The sequence below is a fragment of the Talpa europaea genome, assembly GCF_964194135.1.
Source record: "Talpa europaea genome assembly, chromosome: 8".
NCBI classification, from domain to species: domain Eukaryota; kingdom Metazoa; phylum Chordata; class Mammalia; order Eulipotyphla; family Talpidae; genus Talpa; species Talpa europaea.
Genome location: NC_140075.1, coordinates 87,260,360 through 87,273,160, shown reverse-complemented (window position 1 = coordinate 87,273,160; position 12,801 = coordinate 87,260,360). Strand labels below are relative to the sequence as shown.

Genomic DNA, 12,801 nt, shown 5'->3' with positions numbered 1-12,801 from the left:
ACAAAAACAGTCAAAAGAAAGATGTTTCTCTAAACTTTATCTGTACACATTCTTTGAGAGAAAAACCTGCTGTGATGCAAGGTCACATGCAGGGCGCTATACAGAACAAGTTACAAATGTCTAACTTTAAAGTTCTCTGGGCTTTAGAAACAGGTTTGCACAGACTCATGAAGTCCCTCTGATTGATCCTGGAAGTTGATGTAGAGTAGGCAGGGTTGAGTCTGCAGAGGGAGGTGACTCGCCCAGGAGGTGACGTCATTCAGATAGCATGCTGACAATAAAGAAATAAATCCTCTTCCTCAGGGAAGGTGCTCACTTCAGCCAGACACACCATGGTGTTTCAGGACCAAGAGGTTTGGAAAGTTAAAAATGAGGCATTGGTGGTCTTGTGGTCACCATGGTTGCTAACATTCTCATCCAAACCACATTCAGGGGATGGCAGTGATGGGTTTTCTAACTTGTTTAGATACCTCTGGTTTGTTATGGGATCAGAACTGGAATTGGTTGTGAGGAGAGCTGTTTTTCTGAAGACAAACAGATGGCATCCTGAGATGGTGCAATTTCAGCTTATGCTCGTTATCGCACGTGGATGGATGTGCACTTATGAGCACTTCTGGCACAATATTTAAAGCACTGCATTCCCACTGACACATTTCCAGTATGCTGAACCTTGAGAAGAACCTTGTCTTTTTCTGTTGAGGAGTACAGACTATTAATCTTTCTCTGATAACTGATTAATTCTGAAAATGCATGAGACTCAGATCTGGGCTTGGGTTGTTTGTTCTCTGCACATGTAAAGAGGATGATGAAGTTAACTAATGGTGTCAAACACAGCCACTTGGGATCATCTGAGCAACCATTCCAAATAGGACTTCCACCCAAGGCTTTCCTGCATTTTCTAAATTAGCTGAGATCCTTTTCATTACTTCTAACTGTGCAGATAAGAAACATATTGAAATTTTCTTAAAACATGGTCATAGAGAATTTTATCTATCAGAGAATTGTGAAATTTAAATAAAAGTGGGGAAAATAATTTCACTTATTGTTTCCCCCCAGGAAACCTGTATAACTTACAGATTATTAACCTATAAATTACTGTTTCTACCGTGGAGAAGAATTTTTCTATCATCTCAAATATTCAAATTTTTATGCTTTTAGAAATTTAAATTAACAGCATTTTCTGGCCCCCTGGAGTGAAAAATGCTTCTCTCCATGAAGGCAATTGAAAGAGACACTGGTGTAATTGATATGTCAGTGCAAGTGGTCCAGGCTAATATTTTCACGAGACTTGAATATAAAATGTAATGGAGATCTTCAAGAGGCCTGAATTGCTATAATATTATGTAATCTTTGACCATATCCAATTCCTACTTCGAGGAACCTTATAATAGAAATATTATGCATATTGTATTTTTACTAATGACTGACTCAAAAAAAGGAAGCATTCCCAGCTGTAGTCAAATCCTGGAGTAACAGTATTAAATGTTTGTCACTTTTCAGACAGTCTTTTTTTTTTGTTTTTTATTGTTTGCTTGTTTTTTGTATGAGCTGTTTGTTGTCACAATTCTCTAAACCCAGAATTATATATTATATATGGTAGACTGAACCAGATATACATTGTAGGATGTTTTTGATCATTTTAAATATGTAACAGCACAGCATGTTAAAGCTCAGTAGAATTAGCACCCAGTGTTCTATTAACCCTGTCTTAAAGTAATCACTTGTTTCTTTCATGAAGAAATTGCAACTTATTACTGATCAAAAGTCAACAAATATTCAAATATGTTATCCTACAAGTTAAATCTTGTGAAGTATATCTATTTGTGCACATGAATACTATAACCCAGAAAAAACTCAGAAAATGCCAGTTTCCAATGTACCATTTCAACTCCTTGGAATCAGATGGCCTCAAGAGTTATTGCAAATCTCTGGCTGAACTGTAAGTCCCCAAATCAAAGAAAATGATAAGCCTCACATAATTTCCAGGTCTAGATTACCCCCTCCCCATCTTTATTTATGAGTCTATTACTTTTTGTTTGGAAAATTTCCTTGACACCTCGTGGTGTGTGTATTAAATTATATTCCCTGTAGTTTGAGGCATAATCTAACAAGAACACGTGCCTGGCAGCTCCGGAGACTATGATATTCACTCAGCAAGAGAAACACCTCCCATCAAGCAGCCTCCTGGATAACACTTTATGAAGATGGTTTTTCACTGCTGACACATCGGCATCTGTTCTCAGGCATTCCTGCTGTTTGTTATAAAGGATGCTTTAGTATGGAGTCGGCCCTAAAACCCACTGTGCACTTGCTCTGGGCAGTCATGAACAAAAGAATTGCCTTAGCAGAATCTAAATTATATGGGTCATTGTTATTATGCTATGTACCAGCCTCCAGCAAGTCTGCAGCTACATAGTAAAGATTCGTATTTTGTTGTGATAAATAATTCACTAATAATGTTCAAATGGGCCAAAAAATCATGTCATCAAACTACCTAGAAATTGTCTTACTTGGGAATACTCAGAACTGAAGCTTAACAAAATGATGCATCTCAAATTGTTTAAATTTCTCACAAAGTTGCATCTTGATTTTAAAGTCAGTGAGATGATTTCACAAGGAAGTGGCATGTTGGTTTTTATTTTGGGGTTATTTTACTGTTGACAGTGTTGTGAAATTAAGATTTCAGTGCAGTTATGGACATTTCACTTTATGCAGTTAATGCTCTAAAATTCTTAAATGAAAATATCTTTCTGCAGTTTAATTTACACATAAACAAAAGAAAAAACTGTCTCCTTTGACATTCCAAGTGACAGTGCAAGCTTGCTTTTTATAAATCACTGAGATTATTCACTTTTTTTTTCCTTTGGCCTAAATTTTGCCTCTTAACTGAATCACTATTATGTCTCCCTAATCAAGTCCTGGTCACATGGAAAAACATGCATTGATCCAAGCAGCTGATTAAAATGCATGCTGAATTGTCCAAAGAAAATGAATGCAGTATAGATGACCATGTTTAGAAATGACTCCCTATTAAATTTATTTCACGAATATGGGTATTAATCTCTACGAAGTTGAGCTAAGTAATTACACTAAAATCACTAGCCCTTAATTAGAAATGTGAGCAGCTTTTATAATCTCTGCCTGGATGACTCACGAGCACACTGATTTCTTGTTAATACTGACCCTTCCGACATGCAAACAGCAATGGGCTGAGATAATTGGGTTTGAGGAAGCATTTAGCAACTTTGATGAAGTCTTCAATTGCGTGCTCTGGGATATGGAGGCATTGATTTTTTTTTTCTCTTTTAATCTCTTGCTTTCTTTTTGACAGATAGTGGCTGCTATAATGGCAATCACAGGCATAGTGATGATGGCATATGCGGATAATTTCCATGCTGATTCCATCATTGGAGTGGCATTTGCCGTGGGTTCTGCATCTACATCTGCATTATATAAGGTACACTGTCTTCTGTAGTCCTCTCTCATTTGTAGCTTAGACTTAAATAATAAAGTAAGATGGACAAAAAACATCTTGGCTAAGAAAAGGCAAAGGTGGTTTAAATAATAACAAATATCATTTATTGACTTCTTGCTACATGCTGAGCACTTGCCTGAGCAGCGAGTTTCATCTGTGTTAACTCACTGCTGTGAAGCTATGAGGCATAGGTACTTATCCCTGCTTTCCAGATGAGGAAACTCAGGCTTTGAATGATAAATTTTCCCAAGGTCATACAGCCAGATTTAAACTTGAACTGGCTACTCAAAGCCTGCGCTCCAGTACTTTACCCCTCCCAATCATCAAGTAGTAGGGGTAGAGAAGTAAGACCTCTCCTAATGTTTCTTTAATTTACCTACAGTTATTTTAACTACATTGAAGTGTTAAAAATAATTAACAAGCTGTCACTTGAGAGTTTAGTGTTTCTTCCATATTAACCTCATGTCCCAGGAGCTCATGTTATTAGCAAAGTGAAGTTTTAGCAAAACAAAAGATCCTCTTTTCCTTTCTGATGGATCCTCTGGGTCTCTACTATGTATGTACTGTCCATTTTTTGATCCCCTGGAGTTGCCTATCATCAGTGAAAATTATATTCAGATTCATTGCACCTGACTTCAGGCGTGAAGACTGAGAGATCTAAAAGGTTATTTCCTAAAGCTCTGCTTTTAAGAGGCAACTTTCTGGATGTAGCTAAAGCACTACTCCACTTTCACCTCTTTTCAGTGTTTCAATGAGAAAATTCTCCCTGAAAGGAAGAAAATGCCCTTTGCATCCCTCCTGGAAGCCTCCTCTCATTATTCGCCAGCGCTGCAGCTCTGAGGGCATGAAGGTCATTTCCATACTGACGTTTCCTGGCCCATTGATTCTGTGTAAAATGCTTGACAAGTGTTCATTCAATTGTCTTTAGTGTCTAACATGCCCCCCAACTGAGACTACATTGAGAAATCTGATGTGACCCAAAACTAGTACATGCTCTGGTTCTCTTAAGTCTCTCAAAAGAAAAATATACTAAGTTTGGTTGAAATTAAAAGCAATAGTTGAATGGATGGAACTGAAAGGGATTATGCTCAGAGAAATAAGCCAGAAGGAAAAAGAAAAAATATCAGATAGTTTCACTTACAGGAGCAATATAGGGGAACCAAATAATAGATCAGGAAAAATAAATAAATAAATGAACAAAATTAACAGGTAACTACAAATCAGAGACATTCTGCAGGGAAGTGGGAGGGAGAGGTATCAAAACAGGGGTGGGAAGAGCACATGGGACTATGGTGATGGAACACGGGTGAATTGGGTGGGGATTCTACGGGGACTACACCTGCGAGGAGAAAGCTTACCTTGTACAAAAATGAACAAGCCTGTAAAATATAAATTAATTGATTATTTTTTAAAAATAAAAGCAGTAATTGAACTTTTTATGTAACCAGATGCTTATCTAGAGAGAGCATTTCCCTGACTGTGTTCTAGGATTATGTATTTGCTGCCATGCATAAAACCATATGTACACTATGCAAAGGATCTGCTCTATTTTACATTGTTTGAGGATTAATGAAGAAACAGAGGGATTAGAAAAAATAACAAAAATATGGACTAGAGACCTGGCCCCTCCACAGCCTGATGTTTGATTTTAAATTAGCTCTTCACCTCTTTTTGCTGTCTTCCTCTGAAACACACTAATAATCCAGAAAGATAAATGTTTTTAATCTGAAGAATAAACACAATATTTTTAAAAAATATTTTAAGCTCAAGGAGAAAAGTGTATATACCCAAAGCATCATTATTATTTCTATCAATAGTGTAATGACAGGCTTTCTGTCCAATTTAGTTTTCAGCAGCTGTCAAAATAAGGAGGAAACAAATACCATGCTTGAAGGGAAGAATCGATGGCATCTCAATCCTAGGAGATTTCTCTGGATTTGTCTGCACTTTTATTTATCATTCACCCCATACCCACGGGCATACACGTACATGGCACCATGTACAGCCCCCCAGTAGTTTTCAAAACCATCAAGAATACATTTTATGGCCATCTGCTGTTTCATATAGAGGCTACAAGGCATTCTACTTCATTCCTATTTCAACAACCCAATTAATGTCATGAAGATGGCAGGGTAAGAAGAAATGGATAAATTTTGAACTGGTTAGTTCACTATGCAGGTGAATGGAACGCTCCTTTCTATTTAGCAAAGTCTCGCACTGTGTGGCTTAAGAGTTTTTCCCATTCCAGGTTTTGTTTAAGATGTTCCTTGGAAGTGCCAACTTTGGTGAGGCAGCACATTTTGTCTCTACGTTGGGTTTCTTCAATTTAATCTTCATCTCCTTCACCCCCGTCATACTGTATTTCACCAAGGTGGAGCACTGGTCCTCATTTGCAGCTCTGCCGTGGGGCTGTCTCTGTGGGATGGCTGGACTGTGGCTGGGTAAGTGGCCCTAGGATTTGCCTTTCATTCATTTTGTCACTTGGCTAGTTAAATTATCACAGTGGATTATTCCCTTGGGTACCTTGGTCTTCTATTCCCCAGCCTTGCTGAAGGTTAGTTATTGTCACTGATTATTCAGAAGACTCTTTGCAGACTAATGCTTGGTTAGATCAGAGCTCTTCAACTGGTGTGCCTCCCCTGGGTAAAGGTGTGATCTGGAGGCCCAGGCCACTCTGACCACGGCCAGTCTTAAAGCAGCGTTGGCCATCCTCCTGATATGCTGTATGCTGCTACTGTGCTTCATGCACAGCACAGTGTGTGAGGCAGGGGGAGACAGTGGGTGGCACATTCAGACAACTCAAAGTGGGTTAAAATGGCAAGCACTGAGTACTGGAGGTGTGAGGAGGAAGGAAGGAGCGCCCTTCAAAAGGAAAGTAGGTTATAAAGGGCCCAGAAAGACACTTTGAGAGGGTTGAATTAAAAAGCCACTTTAAACAGAGAGGTGGCAGACTCACCTGTACGTTTTAAACTCTTCACTCTGAGTACGGAGTAGGAATTTGAAATAAGAAGCACTCACCAGGCAAGAGAACAAGGAAGAACAGGTTTTGTAGCCCAGCTGAGTAGGTTGTGCCTAATTGATGGTCAAGAAAAAGTCACCTGGAGTCTTTTAAGGTTCTCTCTCCCAACTTCCTATAATTCTAGGGCTGTATGAGCAACCAGGGGCTCCCACTCTCAAGCTGAACAATAACAAGTCTGTTCTTCTCTCACTACACAAACATCCACCAGCCAATCACTAAGTGTCTCTTTGAATCAAAATCAAACCATTTTCGTTTTACTCCCATTTCCTCATGCCACCTAAGGTCAACCCCTTCTGCTTACTTCACATTGCCCACCCACCAGACTTGGGTGGGAACATTCACCAACCCTCTGTTGACCTTCTTATCAAGGTGACATAATCTGAAACAACCTGAAGCCACACTGCAACTCGGGAGAAAAAACATGCCTTATTTCATTCCCACACAGACTCTGGGTCATTTTCTTCTCCTTTGGCCCAGGCTCCCTATGGGGAGTTTTTTCAACAAGATAGGAAACACTCAAAAAAAAAATCAAACATTAATTGTCGGTCCATTGAATTCTATCTTTGAAGGTCAAAAATATGTGGGTATGATCTCTCATAACCTCTGCTAATCTAAGTAGAAATCAACTGCAGATTCCATAGGCTCAAAACATCCTAATAAAAGTACCTAGATAGCTTCCAGGCTCAGACAATAACAGGGAACAATTATAACTAAAACTTCACTAAATGTTGGCCCAGCTGTATACACATGATCTCCAACTTGCTGCAAAGTCGCCCTCCACCAATTTATATCCCTTGGCTTCTCTCATACATGTTCCTAAGCAAACCTACACAGGCTGCGTGTGGTCTGTGCTCTCTGGACACTGTTGGTCGCCACCAAACATTACGGTCTCCATTCTCCACTGAGCGTATGCCTCCTGGCACCAGAGCTACTCTCCCAGGCCATCCCCCATGCACTGCAGCCCTCACTGCGCCCAAGCTGCTCAGTGACAACAAGAGGAGGCAGCCCCTCTGACTATACACCACAGGGTTTCACAATCCTCCAAGCTCCCGTTCTTACGTCTGTATTTCCAGCCCTCTTTTCCCCAAAGGAATCAGATACGATCTAATTGCGCTGGGCTGAGAGACCCATCTGAGAGACAAACAGAAGACTGTGCTCTCAACTGCCCCACATCTGCTGTCACTATAGCTTTCTCCCTTGCTTAGATTCACCTTACTTCCCTCCTTCTCCCTGGGTGACCTATCTTTCAGGGAGTGTAGCTTAGCCCAAATGTAGTTTGGCCTTATCCATTCATCTGATGTATCTGAGACCCTCTTGAACTTGGGCTGGGCCCTGTGCTACAGAAAACACATTGAATACCTCCTCTTGTCCTTAACCTGTCGAAAGAGCACATAAGTGTTCCATCTAAAGAATAAGGACAAGCAGGCTACGCTTTTAGGTGGAGCCACCTGGTTCTTGTTACTCAGATACCAATACTTTTACCCATTTTCTAAAATAGTCAGTTCAGCCGATAAAATACCAGTGGGAAGTTGAAAAATGCCTGTGCTGTTATATAAATTGCTGATTTTTTAGATTGTGTTATATTTGACTCCAATGCATGAAGAGAGAGTGGAAGTGCTTCAATATTGATTCCCAAGGCAGTCCTGCCAGGAAAGAGGGGCTATTGTTAATAGAAGGAGACCCTCTGCCTTGATTGCCACCTCTGCTGTCTAGAAAGTGAAACCCATACAGGAGTGACCCCAGTTTACTGCTAGTTGGTTTCACTAAAGTCAAAATTATAGAAAACAATAGAAGAATAAGCCTTGTTCTACTATTTAGGAATGATTCTAGAACCATCTTTGGTTCTGCCAATATTTGGGCAACTTGGTTGATTCATTTCCACAGACAGCGTCTCTGTAGTGAGGACCTTTCATAGCTGTTAACACTCATCATGATAACCCCTAAAATACCTTTGATTGAGGGCCTCCCTGGTGGTGCATGGGGTTGCGCACAGCACTATGAAGCAATCCGCAGCATCTGCAGCACAAGTTCAATTCCCGGCTGTCGAGGAAGCTACCCACATGGTGCAGCAGACCTCTCCTGCTCTCCTCAGCAGTGTATTTCTTTTTTTTTTAGATTTATTCATTTGTGCATACAAAAACCGGGGCACAGGTCAGAGGCGGGGGTGGTGAGAGGATTCACCAGAGACAGTGGGGAGCAGAACAGGAAGTGTGACTGAAATACACTGTTGAGGGGACTGGCGGGCGAGGCAGGAGAGGTCTGCTACACCATGTGGGCAGCTCCCTGGCCAGGGATCAAACTCATGCTGCAGTGGCTGTGAATAGCTTCATAGGTTGCGTCTTAACCCCTTGCACCAGCCTCCTGCACCTCTGGCCTATACCTCAGCTCTTGTATGTATAAATAAATAAATCTTTTTTTAAAAAAATTTGATTGAAATCTATTAAAATAATGTTATGTAATTTGTAATTCCTTTTCTTTTTGAAAATATATATTTTTATTATTTTATAGGACATAATTACTTTAAATAACTTTATTTCTAGGGTCAATAATATTAATTAAAGGGTGAGAGAAGTTCTGCTCACGGGTTATCTATGCACAAATCAAGATGTGGAAAAGGTCTCTGGGGGTTGGTGAATTACAGTGAACACAGCTTTGCCCATGTGATGCTCACCTCAAAAGAGAAAGGGTAAAACAACATAGGCAGTCTTTGGATAGCTCTCTCTTTAGGAAGTAGCACTAGAGCCTTTTAATTATTGAGGAATGTGGCATAAGATGGCAATGTAACACACCTCGGTCACTTACATGCTTTCAGCCTCTGGCTGGCTCCAGTCTATCTGTGTAGCACTAATGAGAAGCATAGTGGATTGGTTCTTTTACCATTTTGCATTTGTACCATATACCCCCTCCCAGCTGGTTGGCAAGAGATTAGCAGCCAGGGTAGCAGAGGAAGAAAAAAGAAGACTCAGTTCAGGTGAGATATGCATGTATCCATCTCCAAAATGAAAGGATTAATTGGGCAAAGGTGCAGACAGTTTTGAAGGTATATTGAGCAAAGACATTTATTCTTTTGTGTTAAGAAGAGCCCAGCATATCAACTCCCCTTCAGCCTATATTTTACCTTCCTTTACTTCACAGCCTTCAATATCCTGGTGAATGTTGGTGTGGTGCTGACATACCCCATCCTGATTTCCATCGGGACAGTGCTCAGCGTCCCTGGGAATGCAGGTACTGGTACCATTTGAACGTGCACAATAAGTCTCCTGCTCATGTTTGTTTTACAGCCTGGGCTGTTTCTTCTACAATTGTGAATTATGTCCCTTGCCTGGGAAGATGTTTTTAAATATCATGAAGGTGACAGACAGCAGAATAACTATGCAACAGATTTAAATTTTGCAGCTACAAACACTTTTTATTTGGTTGTGCTTTTAAAATTAAATACCAAATGTATCATTTGGGTTTCATGTAATCTCCCTGACAACCTAATTTTGTGGTATTTTTAGAGGAAGGCCTATGGAAACAAAAGGCATCCCAGCCTAGGATTCTGAAGTAAACATCACTAATGAAAGTGTAGGAATGTGCAGGGTGTTGGCGCTCCATCAGACGATCCATGGGGAGCTGGGGAAGCTTCTCCAGGGGGCAGAGCAGATGGCCCTCTGGAATAGAGAGAAGAGAAGCATTTTGACTCATTTTAGGAACAAAAGGAGATGTTACTTTTCTAGGATAGTCTCTCAAGTGAAACCTATAAGTGGAACAAGTAACTGAAGTGGGTTACCTGGATGACCATACAGTCCTCCTGACTTTAAATTCGAGGATTCTAAGCACTGGTCAGTCAGCAGTTGCTTACTGAGCACATGTTATGTGACCAGGGCTATAAACATGAGGGGGAAATGACCTTACTGCTTCTTTTAGACATGTAGGACTGAATTTGGAAAACAAGATCAACATATATGAAATAATTTAGAACTCTAGAGTAATTTAATATTAGTTATTATGTAATTGTATAATTTATTAACTCTACAACGTATTTATTATTAAATGCCAAATTGTGAGACAGACCCCAAGTACAATAAAATTTTCAGAGGAAAGGAATAGGAGTGTAGTTACCCAGAAAATTCATTCATTCACCCACAGATTCATTCATTCAACAAATAATTTTCTTGCTCTTAATATATTCCAGAAACTGTGCCAACACTGGTGATAGGTCCTGAATAAGGCACAGATCCTGCCCTTGGGGACTAAATAGTATAGAAAGTGAGAAAAGGAATTGAGTAATTATAAAGTGGAGAGACAATTGGTTTGACAGAGGTATGTGCTGAATGCTCTTGAGAGTACATAGGAGGGGCATCCAAGAAGCCTCCCTGCACAGAGCAGAGGGTTTTGATAAACTGGAATATCACAGAAAAGGGAATTCCATGCAAAAAAAAATTTTTAAATAAAATAAAAGCCAGCATGTGTCAGCCAATATTTCCATTATTAGGTACATACCCCCAAAATTGCAAACATGTACACAAAATATTCTTGAAAATCAATGTTTATAGCAGCACTATTCATAGTGACCAAAAGGCAGAAATACCCAAATGTCTATTAGTAGATGAGTGGGTATATAAGTTGTGATACGTACAATGGGGCAGGGTTCAGCCATATAAAAGAATGAAGTAGTAATACAGGCTGTGCTATTGTTCAACATTGAAAATATTATGCTAAGTGAAAAAAGTCAGACACAAAATGTCACGTATTGTGATTCCTTTTATATGAATTATTCAGAATAGGTAAACCCACAGAAGCAAAAAGCAGATTGGTGATTACCAGGGGCTAGGAAGTAGGGGTAGAGAGGGCTGGGAAGGAACTGGGTACAGTGTTTTACTTGGAAGTGACAGAGATGTTTTGGAACCAGAAGCGCAGGTGGTGGCACAAAATGAATGCACATAATGCCACTAAATTCACTTTAAAATGCTAAGTTTTCACCTCTTTGGTTAAATTTTACTTCTCATTATTTTATTCTTTTCTTTCAAGTGAGAAGCTTAATTTATTTTATAATTTTAATTATAATAACATTGGTTTACAACACAATATATGACTCAGATATATAAGTAATGTACTATTTAGATTAAATGAGTGAAGCACACAAAAAATAAAATAAAGTGGTTAATTTTAATTATATAATTTTTGCATCTATTTAAAATTTTTAAAAGAATAGCATGTGCAAAGACTTAGACATTAACAGGCTTGACTCATTGGAGATAATCTTCAGTGGTCCAGTGAAACTGGAGAAGCATGAGGAATGCAGAAGAAAAACTTTAAGAAATAACACTGTCAAGGTGATTATAACAGATGATGTGAGCCTCAGGGATGCATGTGATTTAGAGAGAAGGGATGGAAATCAAATGAAGAGAACAGCATAGACAATGATGTGAAAAAAGCAAAAGACCACCTTGAAAGAACAAGGGAAGCTTCTGCAAGTCTCTAGAAGTAGCCCTAAATCTGGTCGTTTGTTTCCAAGGAAGCTAAGGAACAGCCTTAGACTGTGACTGACTTGATATCTCTTCCCCAGCTGTGGATCTGTTGAAGCAGGAGGTGATATTCAACGTGGTGCGCCTGGCCGCTACCATCATCATCTGCATTGGGTTTCTACTGATGCTATTGCCTGAGGAATGGGATGAGATCACCCTGCGATTCATCAACAGCCTGAAGGAAAAGAAGAGTGAGGAGCATGTAGATGACCTCGCTGACTCCAGTGCACATCTGCGGAGCAGAAGCAGGGCCAATGGGACAGTGTCTATACCACTGGCTTAAAAAGCAACACACCTTGGATGCACGTGTATGTATATTCTGTGAATATAATAAAATTTTCTCACTACCTGTACACTCAAACAACAGTACTAACTCTGAATTTGGATAAGTCACATGTGAAATAATGCCAACTATAAAAGTTTACATTTATATGCTTATCAAGGAACTGGTGTAAATAACCATAATAAAATTTTTTATTAAAATATAGACAGACATCCTTGTTCTATTTCTTCTGTTGTTGTTTTTTTTTTCCTAGTGGGAGAATTTTTATCCCTAATTCACAAAATTTCCTGAAAAGGTGAGATTCTATTAAATTATAGGCCTGTCATCACCTTTTACTCACCTGTAACAGAGAAATTTGCATGAAGGAAAAAACACATAAAAAGGACATACACTTAAATTAGTTACATTCAGTAACAGTCTTCCATTTCAAGGTAAAAAGTAATTGAATATCAACAGAGCATCTCCTGTAGACAAGAACTACACTGGGAACAATAAAGATGTAAAGATATGGAAG

The 12,801-nt window shown here is 39.4% G+C and overlaps 1 protein-coding gene across 1 annotated transcript in view; it reads left to right on the top strand.

Moving 5' to 3' along the window:
• SLC35F4 (solute carrier family 35 member F4) overlaps positions 1-12,287 on the top strand; it is a gene marked incomplete at both ends in the record, with an annotated part of 200,421 nt that extends 188,134 nt beyond the window's left edge. Inside the window, 4 exons of the mRNA XM_084239605.1 lie at positions 3,332-3,457; positions 5,724-5,916; positions 9,630-9,719; positions 12,046-12,287. Coding sequence (XP_084095731.1) covers positions 3,332-3,457; positions 5,724-5,916; positions 9,630-9,719; positions 12,046-12,287 — 651 coding nt within the window. The remainder of the gene's footprint in view (positions 1-3,331; positions 3,458-5,723; positions 5,917-9,629; positions 9,720-12,045) is intronic.
• Positions 12,288-12,801: the final 514 nt, after the last annotated feature.